Raw genomic sequence first — 25,717 nt, 5'->3', positions numbered from 1 at the left:
TCCATCTGGCTGTGGCCCACCGTGTGCCTTCTCTCTCCAGCTTAGAAGGAGCTCCCGCAGGCTGCCTTCCACGCTCTAGCTTTTGAGAGACAAGGCACGCTCGGAATCCATGCCTTCGCTGCGTGTTCTTGGGTCACGCACCTGCTCTCTCTGAGCCTCGTTTAATATCTGTAAGATGGAGATTATAATATTGCCTACCTCCTACTACTCTCACGAAGATTACGTAAGAATGACACACGTAAAGCACTTAACACCTTCTGGCATACTCAGAACCCCCACACGTTTTAGGTAAAATTAAAAAAAAAAATTAAAAACTTTAGGATATTCACATGAGTGTTTTCATGCTCTGAAAGAAAGTGTTGTCATCCCAAGAGGGCAAGATGACTGTACCCCCTTCTGGACATATTTCCGTGGTAACCGAGGTCATTCCTGGTACCTTCTCCGTCCTCTAAACCAGCGCTGTCCTGTCTCAGTGTCCGCGATGATAAGGTTCTATATCCGCACTGCCCAAAACAGCAGCCGCTAGCCACATGCAATTGTCACACACTGGAACTGCGGTCAGTGCCACCGAGGAGGTGAATTCTGCATTTCAGTTAAGGTTTTCTCAGCCACACGTGGCTACTCTTCATTGGCCACACCAGCTCAAAACCGTGACCTTTTTCAGAAAACAGACCAGAGGTATATATACCACCTTCTTCCTCCCTGAGGAATTTTGCAAATGTCTGTTGCTGTTAGATTTCTTACCACTTGCTGCCTGCCTGACTTTCTGTGGCCTTATTTCTTATGTCTGCCCGGTAGGTTTACAAAATGAAGGTTTAACGAGTTGAAATTCTTCTTGAAAATAGCAGCCGCGTGTCACGGGAAATATCCCAGGCACTCCTTGTTGCCGTGCCAGACTGTGTCCCGTTCAGTCCATTTGCTTTCCAAGAATCCCACACAGCACACGTAGTGGTATGAATGCAAAGGAATCAAAGACAGACTATTTTTATTAACAACGAAACTTGGAGGGGTTACTGGGTGGCTCATTGGTTTGAGCATCTGACCCTTGATTTTGGCTCAGGTCGTGATCTCACAGTTCCTGAGATCAAGTCCCTCATCGGGCTCAGCACTGGCAGCACAGATCCTGCTTGGGATTCTCTCTCTCCCCCTCTCTGCCCTTTGCCGGCTCGCACTGTCTCTCTCAAAATGAATAAACTATTAAAAAGATATTTTAAAAAAACGACACTTGAAAATAACAGAAGGCGAAGCCTTTTGACCTTTGAAGTCACCGTATTGTATAAGCGACGTGTTTTAAAATAAATTTTAAGCCAGGTTACCAGAAATATTCCCATATGGTAAGATGTCTTTCTTCCTTTGGTGGAAATACAGATTTATAAATCTGGTGAGACTCTTACAGGTTGAGTACTGCTATGGAATTAGACAAAAGGGTTACCATGTTTTCTCTCTTTGAATTAAAAAACAAAATTTCTCATCTGTTTATAATTCTAGCCTACTGTTTTTCAGTAAGATACTCTTTAGGCTTACAAGAGATCTGGTTAATAAAGATGTTAAAATTATTACGTTTGGTATTCAGAACATACGATTTGGAAGAATAGAATTTCCTAGGAAATACTGAATTGTTTTTCAGCTAAAACAAACAAACAAAAACTTACCATTTAAAAGTTCTGGCTGTTAGTTTTCCATCCAAGGACGATGAGTTATCTCTGCCTTGGTCTGCACAGAAATGAATTCTTTCTTTGTTTTAAATGCAAATGTTCCTATTGAAGCTATTCAAGATGATTCGAGATTTTGCCTTAGTGTCCTCAGAGTCTCATTAATGTCATTCCCTGAAGATACAGATTTCTCTCCTGATTAATCTGGGATAACTGTCTTCTGCATTTTTACCTTTGCCAGGAGCAGAATTAGCTGTGTGCCTGGTAGTGACACTCTCCCTGCCCCCACCCGCATTTCTTCAAGTCATGAAGGTTTAAAGCCTCGCATGTATCATTTAAAATTCCTTCAGTTCAGTCTTCCAATTTTGTGGGCATTTGAATCTGTAAATTTTTAGATCCGTATTTTTGTCAGTTTGGGGTTCGTGTTCCGCCTGGGACTGTCTGGGGGTCCTGATAAAACCACTTGCTGTCGTCAGGGAGCTTCATGTGACAGGAAGCAGCCCTTGCAGTAACAGTCCTTTGCTTCAGACCGCAGCGCAAGTGTGAAACGTCATTTGAAATTTCATCCGTGCTCTAGCAAGCTTAGCCTCTGCGTTACTAGATTTTTTTTTAGCCTCTGCGTTACTAGATTTTTTTTTTGAAGGAACAGTAGGAGAGGGGCCCTTAAAAGGGGAAGTGGGTAGCACTTTGACTCATTTAAAAAATTAAACTACAAAAAAAAAAAATAAATAAAAAAAAAAATAAAAAATAAAAAATTAAACTACAAACCTTTTAATGTTTATTTATTATTGAGAGACAGAGAGACAGAGCATGAGCAGGGGAGGGGCAGAGAGAAGAGACACAGAATCCGAAGGAGGCTCCAGGCTCTGAGTTGTCAGCACAGAGCCCAACGCGGGGCTCGGACTCACAAACCGTGAGATCATGACCTGAGCCGAAGTGGGATGCTTAACTGACTGAGCCACCCAGGTGCCCCAAAACTACAAACCCTTGAAATGAAACATCGCTTAGTGCCATGTCTCCTTAACAAAATATACAAAGATCTGCCTCAGGCTAAAACTACACGTGTGATTTGTGGCATGGGCAGTTACCACCGGTTTTCCCACACAGTGTTCTGAGTGCTTGTCAGGGAGGGGGCAAAAAAAAGAGATGTTCATATGTGTGCGTGTGTGTGTGTGTGTGTGTGTGTATCTTTAACGTAAGAGCCATAGGACGACAAAATAACCAAACCAATGAATGGCAAGATATTTCGATCTGCGATCTTTGTAAGCCTCGTGAATGATAGACTAAAACTTCAGTTCCGCTCAAATTTCAATTCGTTGTTGCTGTTTATCAGCTGGATTTTTGTCCTGCGGGATGTGAATGGGGGGGAACGATTCGCCTCCAGCCTGTCTATTCCCATCAGCAGTGGGATAGGCCCGTCCCCTAATAGACTTCTGGTTGTTCACAGGTCAGAAGGTGTTTGCTCATGACTCAGAAGCTGCTGGATTAAATGAACTCTTTAGTCGGGAAAGTATTTCTCAAAAACCACCCCACCACTTCAAAGCCCCGTTCCCCAGCCTAAGGGTGATGGTAATCCAGCTGTCCCTCCGCTTGGAAGGAAGACAGAGCCGTTTTCCCTGTTCCTTGTGGAGTCCCAGAACACACTGAGCAGGGAGCATCCCTTCGGGAATGCTTATTAAGGGATGTCGTGCTGGGGTTGGACCACGAGCGAATTCATACAGATGGGGGAATGAGTGGCAAGAAGCATTTTGGGAATAGCACTCTTCAGATGGAAATGAGGTTTTGAAGGGAGCGAGGGCATTTCCCACGCGGACCCCTCTGTGGCAAAGATAAAGAAGACCCACTGAAGACAATGGATCTCTTCCTTGGTTTGGCAAGGGATCACGTTGCCCCCGCCCCTAGCCTTCAAAGGTGCCTGACACTCTATCAATGTCATTTTAAGGCGAGCCCATCAATTTAAAAGGCGGATGTAGAGGAAATAACCATTCATCACAATTAGGCGTGAGTTGTTACACCGTGTGAGCGATCCGGTAAATACGTCCAATAAATGTGGAAATGAAACGCCTTGCTGTGGCGCGTCCGTTTCATGTGATTTCTCCTACTTTGCTGACCTACCATCCCGGACAGATTATATGATGCAAAACAGTGGAAACTGTGTCATGTCACCCTACATCTAAATTGCGATTCTCTCATCATCCTAGTGAAGCTTTATGCTCGTGTTTATAAATTTATTGTACTTTGATTTAAGCTCACTCTGTAAATTGAAGCTTCACGTTGCTCTGCTTTGCTGCTTGGGGCCGGACTGTTTGACTCCCTGACGTACACACGGGACGACCGGGAACTAGAAATAGGAAGGGAAACTCGATTTTGTCAGGTTAGCATTTTGGAGAGAGATCTGTGTATGTGAAGTAGACGGTGAGTTCAAATCTGGACTAACGGGAGGTTTCCAACTGACTTATCTGGATAAGAAAAATCCGTTCCATTTGGAGTGAGTTTTAATGTGAGCTGGGAACAGGTTCTGTATCTTCTTGCACCGTCCCTCCAATGTGAAATTCAGATTCTTCTCTCCCTCCTTGAAGTAAGAACGTTGCATCTCCCGAAGGAACGAAAGCTGGGTGGCCTCGAGTGTTTACTCAGTCATTCTCTCGTTCGCTCTTAACTAGTTTGTGCCACAAACTTGGCCGGGCACCGAGGCTATTCACGTGGCTGGGACAGACATCGTTTTTCCTTCCCTGGACTCTTTTTCGTCTACTTGGCATTCTGAAATACAGTACTTCCTGGGGCGCCTTGGGGTTAAGCCTCTGACTTTGGCTCAGGTCGTGACCTCACGGTTCCCAAGTTCAAGCCCTGCATCGGGCTCTGTGCTGACAACTGGAGCCTGCTTCAGATTCTGTGTCTCTCTCCCTGTCTCTGCCCCTCCCCTGCTCGCACTCTGTCTCTGTCTCTGTCTCTTTCTCTCTCTCTCGGTCAAAAATAAATAAAAACGTTAAAAAAATCTTTAAATAATAAAATTCAGTACTTCCCATTCATATTTCTGCTGCTTAAAAATGGATTTCCCAAATTCCAATGTATTATTCAATATGACGTATCTCAGTGCGGAAAACGCTCTCACCCTCTCCAGCCGATGATCGACACTTTAGCGCTCCTGCTTTCTTAGCAGTTTGAGAGGTTGGAACGTCACTGACATTGTCACAGGACAATGTCACAGAGGGGGACAGTGAGCATGAGCGTTGTGTTAGGCAAATAGCAGGCACATTCGTGACAACTAACACCACGCTATGGTCATGGGCTGCCAGTGGGTATTCTCATGGAAATATATTCATCAGAAATCAGACATCACTTGGCTATTGAGAATCTCCTGTGTTTCGCTTTGAAGTATGTAATGCAGTAAAACGTTATCCCCGGTCTCAGGCTTTCCAGGAGAAAAAAAAAAGAAGGAGGTTGGCTTTATGAAGAACTTTCCCAGCCTGTGTTTTCAGTTGAACAGTGTGCTGGGTATACAGTAGGTGACGAATCTGTTGCCCCTGTGTCTGCCGAGGAAGGAGAGGGGTGGAAGCCGATGAATTATTCAGGACCAGGTAGTCTCCCTTGGCATCTCCTATGACACACGCCTTTTCAATTCAAGGCCTTTATGCAAAGAGCTTGGTCAAGTGGGTTTATGATCCAGATGAGTCTTTTTCTATGTATAGTCTAGGTGTCTTTCTATCTATAAATTAAGGAAATACGTGGAAAAGTGAATTAATATTTCACGCAGTCTCTATTTCATATATGACACTGCCCTAACCTTTACAGTAAGGTATGCTTTGTGGTTATCTCCCTGTTGGAAGCTTCTGATTTTTTTATGCAACAGAAAGAAAGATTTTGTGATTCAAGTGAATGAGCATCAATTAGCCCTGTCACCTTGTTGGATGATTTGGAAAGAGTCTTTTAGCTATTAGTAGGCTATTAGCATAACAGACATTAAAATGATTAAAATATCAGTGATTACCTCAATCCCTAGGGCTATAAAAAGGTTCTTTTACAAAGTGCATAATATAAAAGAAGCAGGTAGTTCATTTGAGGGGATCCATCTGCCTTTGTTCCCGAAGATTCTCTTCGCTCCTCCTGGAAACCGTAACACGATGAGGGCCACATCACTATTCTTTGATAGTTTTCTAAAGGAGATGGCCAAGCACTTCGGAAAGAGCACTGAGCTAGGAGTCCGGGTTCCTGTATGAACCTGTCCCTGATCCGTTGTAGCCGTCCCACCGTGTGTGAGCCTTCTTCTAAAGATGGGAGATTTCCTTTGTACTACCCCCGACATTTTTGTGAAATTGAAAGGCTGTGGCGTGTGTAGGAAACTTGGGAAGTTTTCTGCCGGCGGTGGGTTGGAAGTCCAGGGTCACGTTGCCGTATGTTGTAAGGCTTTCTGGTAGATTATTGGGTTCAGTTAAAGGTTCTCTGTGATGCAGCCAAGAAAAATAAAACCAAAAGGCAGTCTCAGAGTTCAGTAAATGCAAGTTACAATTATGCGATTAAGTCGTGGCTGGCGGTCCATGGTTTACCAGGTGCCGGTCCCGCTGACTTAGCCAACCGCCCCTCCCCCCACTTTTTTTTTTTTTTTTTTTTAGGACTATAACTTGTTTCTTTAAGTGTTCTAGGTGTTTGGTTTCATTTCACTACTCTTCAGAAGTATTCTCCCTGTGAATCATCCCTAGAACCCTTCCCCCTTAGTTTTGAAGCGGCATAAACTCACGTGGCCGACTTTCATGAAGATGGAAAGAATAAAGGAACGGGATCACGAGGTATTATTGTTCTCAAAGTGAATGTAGGTACCCCAAAGGAATTGTGCAGCCCTAAAACGTTCTGCAATTCTGATTGTTATATACGCTTTGCGATTCCAAAGTTCTGTAAATCTGTACATCATCCAGAACGAACCTTCATGAACATTTATGTGCCTTTCGCTGCTTAATATTAGCTTCTTCACTTTTACAGAAGGAAAAACCAATGGTGTCTGTTTGAAACTAACTTCCTTCTTGGGAGGCCAGCACTTCAGGAAGCTTCCGTACCTCCTAAAATTTAACGTGGGTCCACAGAGACTGGGTTGTCTCCAACCTACACTTTGGCAGCTTTGGGTTTTAAGCCGAGAGCCCAAACTGTGTCTTTCATGGAGAACAGCGTGATTCAGTGAGAGGCTTCCTGCTGGGGACAGGTGGAGAAGACCGTGCCACGGCCTGGCTGGCCGGAGCCATCCGAGATGGCCCCGACAGTCAGGCTTAAAGGTGGAAGCAATCCTGGCCAGTGCCGGTTCTGCAGATGACCGGTGACACACGGAGTGTTATTCCAGGAAACTGGGGGTGGCATTTGAAAGGAGTCAGTTTGCGTGAGTGGGTGCCAGCTTGGGGGCCTTGCGGGGTGTGTGGGAAGTTAGGGTGCACAAGGGCAGTGCCTGGCAGTGCAGGTGACCCCGAGTGGGTGCCACCCCTGTGCCGGCCATGCCCAGAAGCCGGGTAGTGGCTGTTGATCCCAAATCCTGCTGGTAGGAAACCGCTTCAGGGTGCAGGAAGCAGGGAGAGCCCTAATGGGGCTGGAGAGAAGGAAGCGAGCGTCCCTTGCCCCGGAATAAGCCATCCCAGGAAGTCACCACCATGCCAGGTTCAGAAGGACAAGTGGCGTTTTTCAGAGGGAAGCAGTAAAATGTGGGATCCTCTGAGGGCTCCAGCAATGGAACCGCTTGCCACCTTTACGGTTTTGTAGTATCGCATTTTCAACGAGCACGGTTTTTATGGCCACTTCGGTCTAAAGAACGTTTTGCCTTCCGGGGTATACTACAGAGCAATATTAGAAGCGGAGAAAAGTTACTGGCTAGACAAACAGTGTCAAAAATTATATTTATTTTTGACCCTGAAGCGGAGCGCGTGTTGATCTCTACCCGGCATGTTAATTAGAAGCAGAATCAGGTGACGTGTACATTTGTAAGTGACTGAATGAGGAAATCAACCTTCTCTAACATCCTCGAGTGCCTTCTTTTCCACGAGCAGACTGTGAAAAGCGTGCCAGGAGCTAGAAATGCACTTCACATCCGTGGACTTGATTTGGTGCGTGTCAAAAGTGCGCCGAAGGCATTTATCGGAGGGCTCCAAATGTATGCCCTCATGCAGGAAAAATCAAGATCTGTCTTTGGTTAAATTAAAAAAAAAAAAAAAGTTACGCACAAGACTAACGGCTCACTTTTTGGGGAATGTCTGTTTTGTGCGAGGTCTTTTCGCCTTTGGTCCGTTTGGGTCTCCGGCGGTCTTTTCTTAATGACTAGAAATACTTGCTGTGTGCCCCTTCATGGCAGCACCAGGCTTTTTGCTATAGAGGAGCGGGGATGTCTCGCCTGGTGCCCCACGCTGTCTCCCCACGGAGGCAACAGGAACGCGTGCAGGGACAGGTGCAGGTGCGGATGACGTTCCCGTATTCCCTGCAGCAGCAGCTGTAGCCAACTGGCAATTCTTAATCGAGCCCTCTTCCCACGTCCCTAAAAATCGGTTGAATTTTCTATACATGTCCTTCCAGACATTCCTTTTATTTTATTTTATTTTTTTAACGTTTATTATTTTTGAGAGAGAGAGACAGAGTGAGAGTGGGGGAGGGGCAGAGAGAGAGGGAGACACAGAATCCAAAGCAGGCTCCAGGCTCCGGGCTGTCAGCACAAAGCCCGATGTGGGACCCAAACTCACGAACTGTGAGATCATGACCCGATCCGAAGTCGGACGCTCAACCAACCGAACCACCCAGGTGCCCCCAGACATTCCTTTTATATAGACAGCAGGACTACATTGGACTAGATCTGATAATATGGTAAAATTAGCAGTATTTACTTGCTGTCTTACTCTCAGAAGTGAACAAAGCAGACACCTAGGGTTTATAAGAGCAGTTGCTAGAAAAACGTCACATACTAACAATCAGTTTCGATTTTCAAATAAAGCTATTTGTTTAAGTACGTGATTTGTATTCGGGCAAAAGTATGCCAGTTTTTAGCATCCAAAAGATCATTTACATATGACTTCATGCAAGAGGCTGGAAGTGAAATAACTCCTCCCCGAATCTCCCCTCCACCACATGGGTTTGCACACGCTTGTGTCAGCACTCTCTAAAATATTAGTCATGAGCATGAATTTGTGTAATGTTTTCGCTCAGAGATTCGAGCTAAGTTACAATGTCTTATTAAAGACTACAGTCTATGAGGGTGAATTAAATATTCCACACTCCTCAGCCATCTGTCTTCTGTGTGCTGCTTCTTCCTTTTAAGTCAGCCCAGGAAACTTGGAACCCAAACAAGGCGCTGGAAATACATGTTGCCCTTTGGTCCACAAGACTCAAACTTCCGTGTTCCTTTCATTCAGATCTCACTCCAGGACCTTTAACTTGGGTAGGTCTCCCTCCTTTTAGGATTCACAACTGCGGCCTTTGAGATCCCTGAATATCAAGTCACTTGCTTAGAGCACCAGATAGGGTGGAAGACAAGAGTAGGTTTTCTTGATGTTTTGGTATGACCGTAATATCCCACCCTTATGATTTCTACTTACGTTGTTGGTCGTATGGATGAATCACTAGTCAAGGTGATGTGTCCTCTGGTTAAGTAGAAAAACACTTGGAAAGTGCCGTCCATGACAATCCAGTGTAAAGCTGGACTTATTGTCCTTGACCAGTAATTTAACTAATGCATTCAGTAAATCCAGAGTAATTTAAACTTGCCCAGGTAAGAGGTGAATCTTGCTTTGGGAGAAGGAGAGTTAGGATAACACATGAAGTGAAGTTTACTAAAACGGGCGTTAAGTGTCTCTTTCCAATGGCTTGTTCAGTCTGCTTCTCTCCTCAGAGGGTAGTGCCACCATCCACGTGGTTTCCCTAGCCAAAAAGCAGGCCACTGTTTTTGATCCCTACCTGTCTCTTCCTCCCAGGCTCCAAGTACTGTTGATTTGATGGGTGAGAAGTAACTTGCATCCAGTTGTGCTGTTGAGAAAAATAAAGCCGTTCTGTGCCCCAGTCCTTTATGTGAGGCCGGCCCCCCTCTCCAACGTCCTGCCCTCCCCCTCCCCCGCCCGCCACCCTAGGAATTCAGGATCTTCTCTGTAACCCAAGGGTTTGTAGTTCCATAAGGATGTCTGGGGGAAAAAATAATAATATATATATATATTGAGGTATGATGGACGTAACCAAGCTGTATACATCTAACACATACAGCTTAGTGAGTTTGGAGATAAGTAGACACCCATGAAACCATCATCATAATCAACACCATGAACATACCCATCGCCTCCGGAAGTTTCTTCCCATCCCACCTATGTATGTATGCACGTATATGTCTCTTGACATGGACCTTTCTTCACTCACTGCACTGAGCACTCTGTGGACCTTTTAATCTGATTTTATGTATCTTTTAATTCTGGAGATTTTCTTGTATTGTTTCTTAATAATCTCCTCTCCACCCTTCTCTCTCTCTTTTATCTTTCTGGTACCTCTGTTACGTAGACATTATTAGACTTTTTGGAATGAACTTTAATTTTCATATGCTCGCCCTCCAGTAACATTTTGGGAGAGCTCCTCAGTTTCCCTTACAGCTGTCTTTTTTTAAATATTTTTTAACATTTATTTATTTATTTTTTTCTTTTCTTTTTTTTTTTTTTTAAACATTTATTTATTTTTGAGACAGAGAGAGAGAGAGAGAGCATGAACAGGGGAGGGTCAGAGGAAGAGGGAGACATAGAATCTGAAACAGGCTCCAGGCTCTGAGCTGTCAGCACAGAGCCCGACGCGGGGCTTGAACCCACAGACTGCGAGATCATGACCTGAGCCAAAGTTGGACGCTTAACCGACTGAGTCACCCAAGCACCCCTTTTTTTCTTTTTTTTTTTTTCTTTTTTTTTCCTTACAGCTGTCTTAGTGGACTTTTTTATTTTGAAATTTAGCTGCCATGTTTTTAAATTTCAAAAGTTCCTCTGTCTTGAAGGATATGGTTGGTCAGTGAGCCTCACACAGCGTGATTGGGTGGCTTATATCTAATATACATCTCATGGTCTTTTCTCTAGAGGGAGATCCTCATCCACCTTTGTGGGGTGATCAGCATTATGAAGCTGGGTTTGGAGTAAGAAGAAATGACTGCAGGTCTCATTTTCCAGTGAGACTTTCACTTAACCTTTTGTTTTCGGCCGTGCTTTTCCTCTGTGTCTGGATCCCGTCAGGTGGCGGTCCCTCGACCATTGTTCCTGCCCCCTAGAGGCAGGGGTGGTAATTGCCTGAATGGACCCGAGCCGCCCAGTGTCAAACTTTTCTTTTGTGTACTCTTCTAAATAACCCCCACCTCCTAAGCCTTCTCCCTCACTCCTGCCTCCCGTGCTACCTGATGCTCCCTGTCCCTGCACCTGCTCGGGGTTGTGCGAGGGGGATGGTCTCATCTCTCCTTGTCTCCCTCTGCACACCCTTGGGTTTTGCCTTCCTCTGCTCTGCTAAACCTTTAGCACTGTTCCACTGGCCTTTCGTCTTTGATTGCTGAGGTTTAGAGTTTCAGTTGTCTCAATTTTTGTAGATGGTCAAGTTTGTGTCTATTTCCTGTTCTCTTTGTTGTTGCATTATGATTTGGACAAGAGGCTGAAACGTTCTTCTACCATCCTGAGAATAGAAGTCTCCCGTTTAAAGAACCATGTTACCCTAGTAGGTTTCTCAAGGGGTGAATATTACCAAGTTTTTGTGTTGACTCTGGAATGTCTGGGGAGAGGCACCAGCGCTCAGATTTGAAACCTACCCAGGCTTCCCGTGTCCTTGCCAAACGGCGCCAGTTGGTTTCACGGGCCAACTTTGTCAAGTTAATAGTACTGTGTGCACTATGTAATTAGTGAGAAACTTGAGAGATGTCTCACTTAAATCATATTTTGAGGCTAACAGGTTCCTGACTGGTCATTTGAGCACACGAGAGAGCATTCCAGGAGATGACGTTCTGGGAGCTGTAGCGCTAGTTTCAGAGAGTGACTGTGGTAACTCAGACCCACACTGTGACGGGACGGGCACTCGGGTTTCCCCTGGACTGTGACAGCTTTTACTAATTTTATTTTCCACTGTTCTCAGACTCCATAGAAGAAGTGACATGCGACTAATTCCCGGTTATAGAACTGTACTTCTCTTGACCCTGTTCAGATGGTATAGGAGGCATTTTTTATCTGTTAAAGTTTGTTTATTGCCTGTGTTCACTGTGCACGATGTCACGTGTGCAAATTGGTTAAAGATACGTTCGAGACTAAGAAGTTTGCGAAAGACGTAGAGAGGGTATCTGCCATAAACCAGAATCACCAGCGTGATACCAGATCCTGCTGGTTCATACTGGAGCATAAACAGAGGCACCAGAAGCCAGGGATACTCCTTAGGGTGCGTGGCTCTCCTCCGGTCTCTGCAAGCCGCCGGCAGCCGTGCTGATGGCTCGGCGCCCAGCCTCCCTCCCTACTCATCCGCTCTTCTCGGCCCCACAGAGGGTGTTCGGAGCTCTGCCGGATCCCCATGGTGGAGTACAAACTGGACAGTGAAGGCACCCCCTGCGAGTACAAAACGCCCTTCCGGAGGAACACCACGTGGCACCGCGTGCCCACGCCCGCCCTGCAGCCGCTGTCCAGGGCTTCCCCGGTGCCCGGCACGCCCGACCGCCTGCAGTGCCAGCAGCTGCTACAGCAGGCCCAGGCTGCCATTCCCCGGAGCACCTCCTTCGACCGGAAGCTGCCGGACGGCACGAGGTAATGCCGATGCCCTTTCCCCAGGGACGGCGCTTATCAGACCCTGGGGCTGGAACTTGACATTACAGGGAGGCACTTCGGCTTTGGCTTGATGGGTTCTGGGTTGGCCTGTTCTGAACAAGCAGGCCAGGCAGGCGGCAGGGCGGGCCCCAGATGAGGTGGTGCCTGGGATCTGTCCCCGCCCCTCGCCCAGCACTGGTGCCGGTGGCACGCAGGTTCTGTTCCAGATGCGCCCACCAGGGCGGCGACTTTCTCTCCGTCCTGGTCCTCCTGGTCACCTTGCTCCCTAAACCTTCGGGGCACGATAACGGGGAAGGCATTCCCAGGAGCCTCTAGATGAGCGCAGGCAGTTTTAAGTATAAATAAAACTGCAAACTTGGGGACCGAATCCCATCTTCCTAATGTAGTATTTTAAGTGTAGCATTTTAAGAGGTCCCAAGGTCATTAGCACATCTTCGCTTTGTTCCTCTTATTTTAAGCAAGTTGAGTTAAACTTCAAGTTAATTTTTCAATGACAGAATGCGCTTGTTTAAAAGTTGGCATTAGAAGCTGGTGAGAATTTTTAGGTGCATAATTCGCATTAGGTAGTTTTAAGGGAACAAAATGGTAAATTTGGCTTTTTGTGGTTAAAGCAGTTGATTTCTCCCGCTTTAGTTTTCGTTCTCTCGTAACTTACGGGCCATGGAGAGGCCGTGAGTTTGTGCAGAGTGGCTGGTGGGGCTCTGGTATCTGTTAGAGCGTTGGAAACAAGGATGTTGAGCCGGGCTGCTCACCCTCTCCTCACTCCGATTTCCTCATCTGAAAAATAAACCCAGTAATAAGAGAGGACCTCTTCAGGGCATTATGAGGATTGAATCAGTCAATACGTGCAAACCGCTTAGAACCATTCCTGGCACATAGTAAGCCTATACAGGTATTAATGACAATTAGATTAAAACATGAGGTCTTTCTCTAGTTTATTCTTTATAGGTTGAATGCAGGAACGATGTGCCTTTAATTTGGCATTAAATTATCTTGGCTCTGGGCCTCCTCGCTCGGATGTCTGCTGAGTTTATAAACTCACCATATTCAAAGAAGTGCACGTGGGTAGCCCAGGTAAAAGGGCAGCATGTGGGAGGGACGGGGTCTCCAGAGCCTCCCTTTTTAATGCAGAATGTAGTAAATTATAGGGAAAAGACCTGGAGAGTTCTAGCAACAAAATGGAAACCTGGCAAGCACATCTTTATCAAGTGAGCTCTCAAGGGTCATACTTATTTTGGTGTATCTGAAATAAATAGGATTTCATTCAACAGATGTATGAAAAAAAAAAGGTTTTGACCAATTTAGGGTTTTCCCTCCGCATAGATTGCAAATATAGGACCCGAACGTGCCTTGCATGAAGCTTTATAGAACAAATGGTAGTAATGTTTTCATAATTCTGTATTCTTGGGGGTTTGTGTGCTGTCCTTCCATATTTCACCAGAATCATTCTCTGCACTTTAAGTCTTCAGATGGTGAAGGCTTGTTTCTGCCACATCTCCTTCCTGTGATAAATGGCCACCTAATGTCTCTTCCCCGCCCCCCCCCCCCCATTCCTGGTGTATTTGCCTATGGTTTATTCTGTTTCACGCTGCGATGCAAATTTCTTCCTTTTCTCTGTCATTGTAAGATGAGTTTATTTGTAAAACAAACTGGGCCCGGTTGCCACGTTGGCTGCTGTGCAGGCCCCTCGGTGCCCCGTTAATAATTCTAGTTACTGTTCCAGAAGTTCGCCCAGCAACCAGTCCTCCTCCAGCGACCCCGGGCCTGGTGGCAGCGGACCCTGGAGACCGCAGGCGACATATGACGGGTACTGCTCAGTCTTACCTCCTTGCTGGCCCCTGGGCGGGACCTGGTCAGTAACTCACTGAAGCGTGTACTGAGTGCCTGCTGTACATGGGGCCACTTGGGGGGGTATAAAAAAGCCAGGCAGGCTTGTCATAAGTCACTCGTCCAGGCCAAGCAGCTCGTCATGTCTATGTACGCCGAGCTCATTTGTCCGTATTCTGAGCCTGTGTGTTTTGTCGTCTTAAGGAAAGTCTTTTTGAAAATGAAGGGTTAGGGGACTCTCTAGGCAGTGGCCCTCAGGAGTTTTCCCCTCGCTTAAGTTGCTGACGAGGAGCAAATTCACAGCCTCTCTTGGAAGTGTTTTTTCTCTGAAGCACAGCCCGACATCAGAGAAGGCAGGTAGAGCGCTTGGCCGTCTTTTCCTGCCTCCTGTTTGAGAACAGCGGTGGGGGGGTGGGGTGCTCACACACGCCGCTGAGGACCGTCCCCGGTAGCGTGTGTGTGTGTGTGTGTGTGTGTGTGTGTGTGTGTGTGTGTGGTGTCCAAGAGCCGGCAGGTCAGGTCGAGCCCAAGGATGCCCGAGGTCTGCTGAACTGACAGATACAGAAACCCAGAAGAAACATCCAGCAAAGTCAGGGACGGAAAGGGCGAGGGTGGTGTTCCCGGCAGCATCTTTTGCACGTACTGGTTTTTTTTTGTTTTATTTATTTTATTTTTTTAATGTTTATTTATTTTTTTTTTCAACGTTTATTTATTTTTTTTTTTATTTTTGGGACAGAGAGAGACAGAGCATGAACGGGGGAGGGGCAGAGAGAGAGGGAGACACAGAATCGGAAGCAGGCCCCAGGCTCCGAGCCATCCGCCCAGAGCCCGACGCGGGGCTCGAACTCCCGGACCGCGAGATCGTGACCTGAGCTGAAGTCGGACGCTTAACCGACTGCGCCACCCAGGCGCCCCGTTTATTTATTTTTAAGAGAGAGAGAGAGACAGAATGCAAGTGGGTTAGGGGCAGAGAGAGAGGGAGGCACAGAATCCGAAGCAGGCTCCAGGCTCTGAGCCGTCAGCCCAGAGCCTGACGCGGGGCTCGAACCCACGAGCCGTGAGATCACGACCTGAGCCGACGTCGGGCGCTCGACCGACTGAGCCACCCAGGCGCCCCATGCCACGTACTGTTTTGCAGTTGAGTCTGGAGAGGAGAGAACTGCCAGGGCAGAGAAGGACAGAGAAGGGTCTTGCTGGGGGAACAGCAACTTCGTTACTGCTCTCGCAGAAGCAGAGGGAAATGTCTCTCCCTGGATCCCTTTGGTTTAGGCTTAGCAGTCGATGTTTGTAACCAGAATCTGTAAGTAAGAATCGTTTTGTAACAGGAAGAAGTTTCCCGTCCTTTATTTCTTTTGTAGAATTACGTTGCCCTCTTTGGGGTTTTCATACCACGGAGTCCACCGAGGTGTAGTCTAGAGCGAAACAGTCTTGCTTGTCCTTAAAATCATTAATATAAAGAAGTATTGGTTCCATATATTCTCAGCAGGAAGGAAAGCAGAAGAAAACGAAACAGAAGCAGTGAGCTCCTCCTTGGCTTACTGGGGACAGGTTTTCTGACCCTGGACAGCCCTCCCACCTCCTGGCATGGGCAGCCCTTTGGTGTCTGTAAATGGCTGTCATCCAGGTGCCTCTGTTGAGCCGGCAGTGACACCATAGGGTCCCCGATTACAGCCGCTTGAAGCACTCCTGGCAGGGCCGGGCCGGCACACGACTTCTGCTGAGGGCTCCCCCCCGCGCCCCCATTCCGGAGCAGCACCCCCAGGGGATGTGTCCGCGGATGCCCGGCCAGCCGGCTGGCCACTCAGCTCTGTGGTCTTTGCAGGTGCCAGTCTCCCCTGCTGCTCGAGCACCAGGGCGCGGGCCCTTTGGAGTGTGAAGGAGCCAGGGAGCGGGAGGAGGTGCTGGAAGGAAGCAGGCATCTGGGTAATGAGAAACCCGGCTGGTAAACTGGCCTTCCTCCGTGCTCTTCAACCCCCTTCCCTCCTTCCTCCTGTCGCTTGTTTACTCGTTCATTCGTCCGTTGGCTCAGCCTACTTGGTGAGCACTGTCGTGGGAGCAAGCCCGTGTGGTCGGCGGGGTCTTCCGACGCCACGGGGCACCTCGTCCTGGGTGGTTGTGCTTGTGGTGCCTGTGGCAACGGAACATTGACCTTCTGGTGGTGGTCCCGCCCACCCTGGGGGTGTATCCGTTGGGGAGACCAGAAGGGTCTAGAACCACAGTCCCGCTCGTTGTCTCCACACCATTTTGTTCGGCTTCTGTGTTGCTTTGCTGTCTCGTTAACACTAAAAACCAGATATTCTCCTCTTCTCTCTTTATGCGACAGAAACCAAATGGCATGGCCCACCCTCCAAAGTCCTGAGTTCCTATAAGGAAAGAGCCCTGCAGAAAGATTCAAGTTGCAAAGACTCCCCCAACAAGCTTTCCCACGTAAGTCCCTCGTCCGTAAACGCCCCTCTCACGTGGCCGGCCTCATGCATCTCCGCACACGTCGCGTGAGGATCCAGGGACTCGGTGGCAGGCCGTCTACCTCCCAGGTCTCTTGGAGATGAGGTGAAAACAAATCTATACATAAGTTACATTTTCTTTTCCCTCCTTGATTTCTAAAGAGCCTCAGAGAAAGGCCACACGGGAAATTACTGGCAAAGCCAAGACTATGTCCTCCAGCCTTTCGATCCGTGACATCCGGCATCGCGGTTACTAAACCACAGTCCTGTTTTTATGGTCAACGGTTTACGCCCTTGTGGGCGGTGCCAGAAAGTGCAAAGCAGCATACCCTGCCCATAGCTGGCCGCGTAATGATTCACGGTACTACTCGTGGCCGCTGACTAGCGGTCAGCAGCGAGGACTGACAGGTAGTGCTCCAGAGTGCCCGGCATGGGCTCCCGGGCATTGGCACATGCCGTTCCATGCATTAGCACATGCCGTTCCATACAGGCGGCCGTAGCTCAGTGAGGCAGAACTTCCTGTCACATGCGAAAACGTGACCTGTTGGCCGTTGGCCAAAAAAAGCCAACATTTGAAACTAGCTTAGTTTTGAGAGCTCGCAGGTGAAGAAATTTTATCATTTCCTGGCCTGAGCTGCTTTTTCCCTCTTTGTTCGGGAGTCACTGGCGAGCTCTGCAGCCGAGTGCCCGGGGAACCCTTGGGACCGTCCTTCCCTTAGCGATGTCAGGGGCTTGTCTTGAGCCAGCCTCACAGTAGCCGTTGAATTCCACCTTGACAAATCTCTGACGGTGGTCTAAGACCCCCTTAGGAAGGCAGGGGTAGGAGTAGACGTGAGAACGGCAGTGTGTGCTAAGAAGGTCAGGGGGGTGTGCTTAAGGATCTGACGGGCGGCAGGAAGGAGAAAAGGCCAAACCACTTTAAGGTAGATCAGGACATGAGTTGGCCTCATGATGCCAGCCCTTGGCTTCTGCTTCAGGCCTTGTCCGTCTTCCCAGGCTCTGAAGAGAAGCCAGTCGGCATGATTCCCTGAGTCAGATGCTCCCTTTGCTTTGTGTCTTCCAGAGACTGCAAGGAGAGCCCCTTCTCATTAGCACCGGGGGCATACGGTGACTCCGGCTCCCTCAGAGAAGTCACTCGTATTAGATCACGCTTCGCGGTGGCAGCGTGCGGCCGTGCATTATCTCACTGGGCCCGCGCATTAATCATCGGAGCCCAGTATTGTGAGCGCAGGGAGGGGCTAAGTGACCGACCGGACACCGTCCCACCGCTGTGATTCAAACCCGGGTCTTGTGCCCGAACCCAGGGCTGGCACTGCAGTTTGTCACAGGAGAGCTTTCTTTTTTTTTTTTTTTTTTTAAATTTTTTTTTTTTCAACGTTTATTTATTTTTTGGGACAGAAAGAGACAGAGCATGAACAGGGGAGGGGCAGAGAGAGAGGGAGACACAGAATCGGAAACAGGCTCCAGGCTCTGAGCCATCAGCCCAGAGCCCGACGCGGGGCTCGAACTCCCAGACCGCGAGATCGTGACCTGGCTGAAGTCGGACGCTTAACCGACTGCGCCACCCAGGCGCCCCAAGGAGAGCTTTCTTGATGAAAGACTGCTCCCCTCTCTGTGCTAATTTTCCATGCGCCTCCGCGGTTTGTGTAACGTTTGTTGATTATTTTCCGGTTGGTGACACCGCGGCAACACTTTCATGTTTCACGCACGAAGAATCGAACAAAGGCTTGAGATTCCCATGTAACTTAAGATGAGTTATGAGCCGGATTAGGAGTCTGGGACTTGTGCATAAAACCAGGAGAGTTTTTAAAAGTGAATTTCTAGGGGTGCCTGGGTGGTTCAGTCGGTTAAGCACCCGACTTCGGCTCGGGTCACGATCTCACGGTTCGTGGGTTCAAGCTCCACATCGGGCTCGGTGCTACCAGCCTGGAGCCTGCTTCCGATTCTGTGTCTCCCTTTCTCTCTACTCCTCCCCTGCTCAGACTCTTTCTCTCTCTCTCTCTCTCTCAAAAATAAATAATAAAGATTAAAAAAAATAAAAATAAAAAAATAAAAGTGAATTCTAAAAAAACAAAAACCCATAAAAGTGAGTTCTGTCATTCATCGTCTCACGTTGTGGGGCGCGTCAGAAGGGTTTCGGGGGGGATCCTCTGGCCTGTAGCTCTGTGAGTCTGGGCGAGAAGAAGTTTCACAAGGAAGCAGAGCCCGGGGTCTGTTTGACGCCCCTCCGTTTCTCTCTCTTCTCCAGATTGGAGACAAAAGTTGCTCCAGTCACTCCAGCAGCAACACGCTGTCCAGCAACACGTCCAGCAACAGCGACGACAAGCACTTTGGTTCCGGGGACCTGATGGACCCGGAGCTGCTGGGGCTCACCTACATCAAAGGGGCCTCCACGGACAGTGGCATCGACACGGCCCCCTGCATGCCCGCCGCGGTCCTGGGCCCCGTGCACCTGGCGGGCGGCAGGGCCGTGATCCACAGCCGCGCCGAGCAGTGGGGCGACCCGGCCGACCTCCCAGGGCCTGACGGCGAGGCGGCGAAGATGTACGCGGTGCACGGCTACGCGCCGCCCATCTCGGCCGGCAGCGCGGCCGACGGCAGCGTGGGCGACCTCAGCGAGATCTCGTCTCACTCCAGGTCAGTGCCCCTGCACCACTGGCCGGCACCGGCGAGGGGGGCCCGCCCGGTCCTGCTGGGGGCGGGGAGGGGCCCCGGGATGGGAAGGGCGTGTGCCGGCCCGGTGGGCCGGCCCCCTGCGTGCCCGGCCGTGTGACTTCAGAGGAAGGGCTCATGTCTCAGGTCCCACCATGAGATGCGCACCCCGGGAAGTCACTCGCGTGGGGTGTCGCTACTCTTCTCTTTAAATCGGAGAGAAAAAGCTGCACAGCGCGGTGGCTCGCTCCCGTAGGCACTGACCTCTCTCCCAGTTCGGCTTGTTGCTAAGTTTTTAGGAGAAGTTGATGGCAAGCGAGGCGGCCCTCAGGCTGCAGCGCACGGTAATTCGGGGGGCTGTGCGCAGCTCCCTTAGATGGAGGTTGTGCCCACTGAGCTGCGTCCCGGAGTCCCCTTTACCGAAAGGGGGGACCCAAGGTCCAAAAGTTCGTTCAGATGATTGGTTCGGTTTTTTAAAACAAAGACTAGCTGCATTTAACAGGATGCTATTCTGAGGTGTAGATGTTTAACACACGGTTACGAGTGGTTTTAAACTCCTGTGTGTGTGTGTGTGTGTGTGTGTGTGTGTGTGTGTGAGACGTATGTCAGTACAACATTTCAAAAACCCATCCAGTCTGTGATTTCTGCCTTCAGAGACTAGATGAAGAAATCCATTTGTTCAGAGGTGGCTGTGGACAGACTTTAACCACACCGGCTACCCTGATCTCCCTCTTGCCTGCGAGGCTTCCTAACCCGGCTCCCAGCTACTGTGGGACTTTCCGCAAGGGCCTTTCTCAAGGCCACTGCTGCCCTCCCCCTCCCCCCATCTCCCGCCAGACGTTCTCCCTTTGTCACACAGCCACCGCCAGGGGATGGGGACCTCACGGAGTCTCAGCTGGGAGCCACGTTGGACAGACCCACACGCAGTCAGTGGGCACAAACAGGAGTAGCCGTGGTCACGTTCTCAGTGCCAGCGTGCAGAGCATCTCGGCTGTCTCCCCCGGAAGTTGTGGAAAATTCTTTACGTCAAACTTGCGCGTGTGCGCACATACTCACTGCTGCGGTCCCGCGTTTATTGTCCTGTGGCTAACACCTTCCTCGGTGTCTTACTTACCGCATGTGTCACTCGAGGGCGTTTATGTTACAAGTCAAAGAAGACCCTCCCCCCCCCACTAATCGGTTCACACAACAAAGGCAGTATTGTGGCTCATGTAACAGAAAAGTCCAGAACCGTCAAGGTGCTGCTGCAGCTCGCTTGATAACCACCCAAGACTGGACTGCTCCCATCATTAGGCTTGACGTGATAGGCCCCGAAATCATGGTGGGGGGATCCTCTTGGCTGAATTTGGCCGTGTCGCCGGTAGGCCCCCCGAGCTCACGCTCTTTTGTCCACAGGAAGAAAGTGTGGTTCTTGTCTAGTTTCAGCAGAAACTCTCCCCCTCACCCCCACCCCCAAATATCTCCTCACACTCCCTTGGCTTTCACCACCATGGTAGGGGGCACCATTGTCTGAGGCAGGAGGCGGCTGAGGGGTGGTGAAGACAGCTGCTTCCCCGGAAGAAATCGGGGTATTGTTACACCAGTAGAAGGGGGAGCGGATGCCAGGCAGGGGAGTCCTTACTGTCCATCCACCCCATACTCCGTCTTCTTCTACGGAGGCAGATGGAGCATAGGATGCGAAAATGGTTTTCAAGATAGACATTCTTACCACTGTTTACCAGTTCTCTTTACTAACTTGACTTAAAATATGTTTAGGAATAAATAAATAATATAGGAGTATTAGCAGTGACTTCGGTTACCTGCATTATTCCTATCCTAATTTCAGGGACAGTTGAAAATCGGCCATACTTACAGAAATCATCTCGGGATTCCACCCGCTTGTAATGTCTCGTTCAGAGTTGACGAGACTTGTGACACAGCTGACTTCGCGATACCTTGTTAGACAAATGTAATTGGCATCGCAGATGGAACTGTGTCGCACTATTAAGGAAAATTTCTGTGGAACCTGCTTCTCAGAGCACCTTCATTTGTAAATAGAGGTAGGGATATTTATAGGATTTGAAGGAGATTTTGTTGAATACCTGAACCATTCGTTAATTTAGTGGGTTAGGCTATTAGAAAGTATATGAGAGTGCAAGATTGAATTTCTGATGGATTTGCCTTTTTTTCTACCTCTTTAAACTGAGTGCGTCCACAGCTGTTGTGGAAATGATATATGTTGAGGGACTAGGAGCCGTTCCCACCTGGCTGGGTTTTTTCTCGCGGTCGTTCGCTGACGGTGACTCTGAGGCCACGTTTCAACTTACACTGTAGGCTTTTGCTCAGTAGGAAATTAAGTCAGCAAATTGAATCTTTTGAATACTTCCTCCTGTCTGTCCTCTGACCTGTGCAGAAGAACTAGAGAAAATCAGATTTAAAATATTTTGACATTTTTAAAATATTCAAAATATTTAAAAATTTTAAATGTTATTTTATGTATATGTGAAATATATATTTTGTTTTTGAATTCTGTATTAAATATATCAATATTTTACACTTCCTTATTTATTTTAATGTTTATTTATTTTTGAGAGAGCGAGAGAGAGGGGGACACAGAATCCAAAGCAGGCTGCAGGCTCTGAGCCGTCAGCACAGAGCCCGACGCGGGGCTCGAACTCAGAACTGTGAGGTCCTGACCTGAGCCAGTGGGACGCTTAACTGACGGGAGTCACCCAGGCGCCCTGATATTTCACATTTAAAATATTTAAAATGAGATTTAAAGTCTCTGAGGGTGGAAGGAAAAGGAATTTTTGCTCAGTAAGGCCTCTGTCCGATTCTGCAAGCCCGAAAGGGCCTGTGTGTCTGTGGTGATGAAATCACCAGCCCCCTACTTTCTCCTCTGGTTCTCTTTGGGCTGGGAGCTGAGGCCCAGTGCCTGGCGGTCTGGGCTACGACTGGGAGCACCCCACGTAGGAGAAAGAGCAGAATAAACCTGGGCAGGGGCTGACACCAGGGCTGAGCACCTGGCGAAGATCACAGCCCGGCCCCCATGCCCTCTGTACCCCATCCCGTGTTTTAGTTTCTTTTTAGCCCTCACCCAGAGCTGAAATGGTTTGGGCCTATTATGCATCTCCCCGAATAAGAACTTAGCTCTGCCTCCCCTCACTGGAGTGTCCTGTTTGGAGGCCAGAAGGCACTTGGCCTGCCTCGTTCACTTGGTATCCACAGCACCCGCTACACTGCTTTGCACAGGGTAGGCCTTGGAATACGTGGGAGACGAGGAGGGCTGGGTAACCCCTTACCGATTGAGTTCATAAACCCACTGGGGATTTCTGCTGGAGGAGTAGGGTGCACCTGGGATCAGCTGTTCCCAGTTCCCAGTTTCAGGAGGCCCGATCAGTGGGTGGCACACACTTAATCCTCTAGTTCTGCTTTTTTGCACGACCGCCACCCCCCCCCTCCCCCCCAGCGCTCACACACTTAACTTCCCAGCAGACGTCTGGGAGGAAAGAAACACAGAGTTGTGTGTGTGTGGTAGGACTGCAGGACTGTGCGGAGGGAGACAGAGGACTTCAAACTCTTTAAGACAAGCTTCCGTGGCGCAGGGCAAAAACAGGCGCGGGGAGGGGTGTGCAGAGGTCATCCAAGATGGGACCCCAGGGGTTTGCAGCCTGCTTTCTCTGCTGCTCAGACCTTTAGTTCAGCAAACCCGTTTTTTTCTGCCAGGGGAAGGCGCTTAGGTAAGAGCTCAGAACACAAAGCAGGATTTGTATCAGCCTAACCAAGGTTCTGCAAAGTGAAATAAGTCAACTGCAAAAAAATAATAATAATTTCGTGTTCTGGATTCTCCTGCAGAATGGCTCATAGCATCCCTTGTATATCATTATTCATACCCTTCCCTTAGTAGCAGTGATGGGAATCTGGCGGGTGAAACTCTAAAATGAGAACTTTAGTCTAGAAGGCAAGGATTCATGAAAAGCTTACTGCCAACATTCTAGAATATTTACCCATTTCAGAGAAAACTTTGATAATGATGTCACTGCTGCTAAGCATAGATTTTTGCCACGTTGCTCATCAAATCGATTTGGTGAATTTGCTCTTAGAGTTTAGTGTTTAAATATTTTATATTGGTGGGGTGCCTGGGTGGCTCAGTCAGTTAAACGTCTGACTTCGGCTCAGGTCATGATCTCACGGGTGCTGAGTTGGAGCCCCGCGTTGGTCTCTATGCTGACAGCTCAGAGCCTGGAGCCTGCTTCGGATTCTGTCTGTCTCTCTCTCTCTCTCTCTCTCTCTCTCTCTCTGCCCCTCCTCCACTTACACTCTGTCTCTCTCTCCTTCAAAAATAAACATTAACAAAATTTTCTAAAATATAGGAGTATGATAGAGAGTTTGCCACCAATTCTCAAATGGTTCAGAGAGGGATATATGTAGCAAGATAGTAACAGTGAATGTAGGTGAAGGATATAGGGATGTGTTTCTACTATTTGTATACCTTATCCGTCGATCTGAAGTTTCTCAAAATTCGCAGCTTAGGTGGAAATCTCCAGGCCTCCATCTACAGACCCCATATGTTGGGAGTGTATCCCTGGTTGTATACCCGGTAAATGGAAAGAGTTCAAAGCTCCCTTTCTCAGTGCTCCTTGCTTCTTCCTTGGGTAGCTCGGGGCATGGGAAGGCAGTGACACATCTTCCCCCAGAGTCCACGATTTAGAGCCCAGATGGAAGGAGTTTTGAGCCACACTCAGGAACACCAGACCCACCACCCGTAGCTGAGTTACTTCATAGTAGTAAATGAGGTGTTTTATTTGTTTTTTTTTTAATGTTTGTTTATTTTTGAGAGAGAGAGAGAGTGCAAGCGCGGGTGGGGGGGTAGGGCAGACAGAGAGAGGGGGACACAGAATCCGAAGCAGGCTCCAGGCTCTGAGCTGTCGGCACAGAGCCTGACGCGGGGCTCGAACTCGTGACTCACGAGATCATGACCTGAGCCAAAGTCAGACGCTTAACTGACTGAGCCACCCAGGCGCCCCTGTTTTGTTTGTGTTTTAATTTTTCATATACCACAGTGCCTCCAACACGTAAACCCTCCAAAGTGAGTTGGTTTATTTTGTTACCCTCTTTCCTTCTGAACGTTTATAAAAAGCCCATTTTAATAACCATTCCTCATTTTGATTTTTTTCTTTTACTTCCTACCTTGTAGGATACTTAACTCTATACGCAGGGTTTTCAGAACGGTAGCGCTCATCGGGTTTCGGAATAAGGTTAATATTTCATCCTACCAGAAAGCCTGCCACCCAGGGAGCCCTACGGTAAACTCTTTGAATAGCAAGTACTCCTACTTATGGACAACTCGTTTGCGTGCATCACTAACAAAAATTGACCTTCCTGTAATGCCTGCTCTGTGGCATGTATTGTTGTAAGTGCTTCGCTAATATTAACATAGTCTTCGGAGCAGTCCTTTGAGGGGAGGCCCTGTTACAGCCCCTTTCACAGATGAGAAAACTGAGGTTCAGAAAGCCTCCCCGGGTCTCACCGGGAAGTTAGCATGAAGACACAGCCAGTCCGGCCCCGGGGTCCTCAGAGGGCCCTGGCGTGTCAACTTTCCTGAAAGTGAAGCCCTCCTTGCTTTCTGAATTCTGGCACTTATCACCGCAGTTTGTCATTTGTCACGAAACTTTCTGTTGTCAGTTCTTCCTGAATTAAAAAAGATCTGTAGGCTTTTCTATTTCTGTGGGTGGGTTATACTGTCAGCGGGGAGTCCCTCTGGCCTTAGTAGCTCAACTGCTGACTTCAAACAATTTTTGTTGCGATTTAGGGATTCCATCATTTCAGTAGTAGTTTGTTGTTGGGTCACGTGATTGCGCAGCAAACGCGCATACGACCACCAGATGCGGAGTTGGCCTTGCGGTGTCAGAACCCACTCCCATGCCCTTCTCTTCTCCCTGGAGGGAGCCTCTAGCCGGCTTTCCTCGTCCCCCTCCCCTCGCCTCTCCTCACTGTTTTCCGAACTGAATACCTGCGTTCCTGAGCAACCTTGTCCCGTTTTGCCTGTTTGTAAACTTTATTTAAACATGGAACCGGGGGCGCCTGGGTGGCTCAGTCGGTTAAGCGTCCGACTTCGGCTCAGGTCACGATCTCGCGGTCCGTGAGTTCGAGCCCCGCGTCGGGCTCTGGGCTGATGGCTCAGAGCCTGGAGCCTGCTTCCGATTCTGTGTCTCCCTCTCTCTGACCCTCTCCTGTTCATGCTCTGTCTCTCTCTGTCTCAAAAATAAATAAACGTTAAGAAAAATTAAAAATAAAAACATGGAACCGTGCGACATATTCTTTGTGGCTTGCTGCTTTTTCTACTTGAAGTCTGTGAGGTTCACCCAAGGTGTTGGCAACCTCGGTTCATTTGTTC

General features: G+C 48.5%; 1 protein-coding gene across 4 annotated transcripts in view; it reads left to right on the top strand.

Annotated features, from left to right (window-relative positions):
• The window catches only part of SIPA1L2 (signal induced proliferation associated 1 like 2), a 224,214-nt gene that overhangs the window by 168,485 nt on the left and 30,012 nt on the right, over positions 1-25,717 (top strand). For all 4 annotated transcript variants that reach the window (XM_030334658.1, XM_030334657.1, XM_030334656.1 and 1 more), the window contains exons 11-15: positions 12,140-12,397; positions 14,142-14,225; positions 16,068-16,168; positions 16,569-16,672; positions 18,938-19,326. In XM_030334658.1, the coding sequence (XP_030190518.1) occupies positions 12,140-12,397; positions 14,142-14,225; positions 16,068-16,168; positions 16,569-16,672; positions 18,938-19,326 (936 nt within the window). The remainder of the gene's footprint in view (positions 1-12,139; positions 12,398-14,141; positions 14,226-16,067; positions 16,169-16,568; positions 16,673-18,937; positions 19,327-25,717) is intronic.

Source organism: Lynx canadensis, chromosome D2, assembly GCF_007474595.2.
Source record: "Lynx canadensis isolate LIC74 chromosome D2, mLynCan4.pri.v2, whole genome shotgun sequence".
NCBI classification, from domain to species: domain Eukaryota; kingdom Metazoa; phylum Chordata; class Mammalia; order Carnivora; family Felidae; genus Lynx; species Lynx canadensis.
The sequence above is the reverse complement of the archived record's forward strand: the minus strand, read 5'-3'. Positions and strand labels throughout refer to the sequence as shown.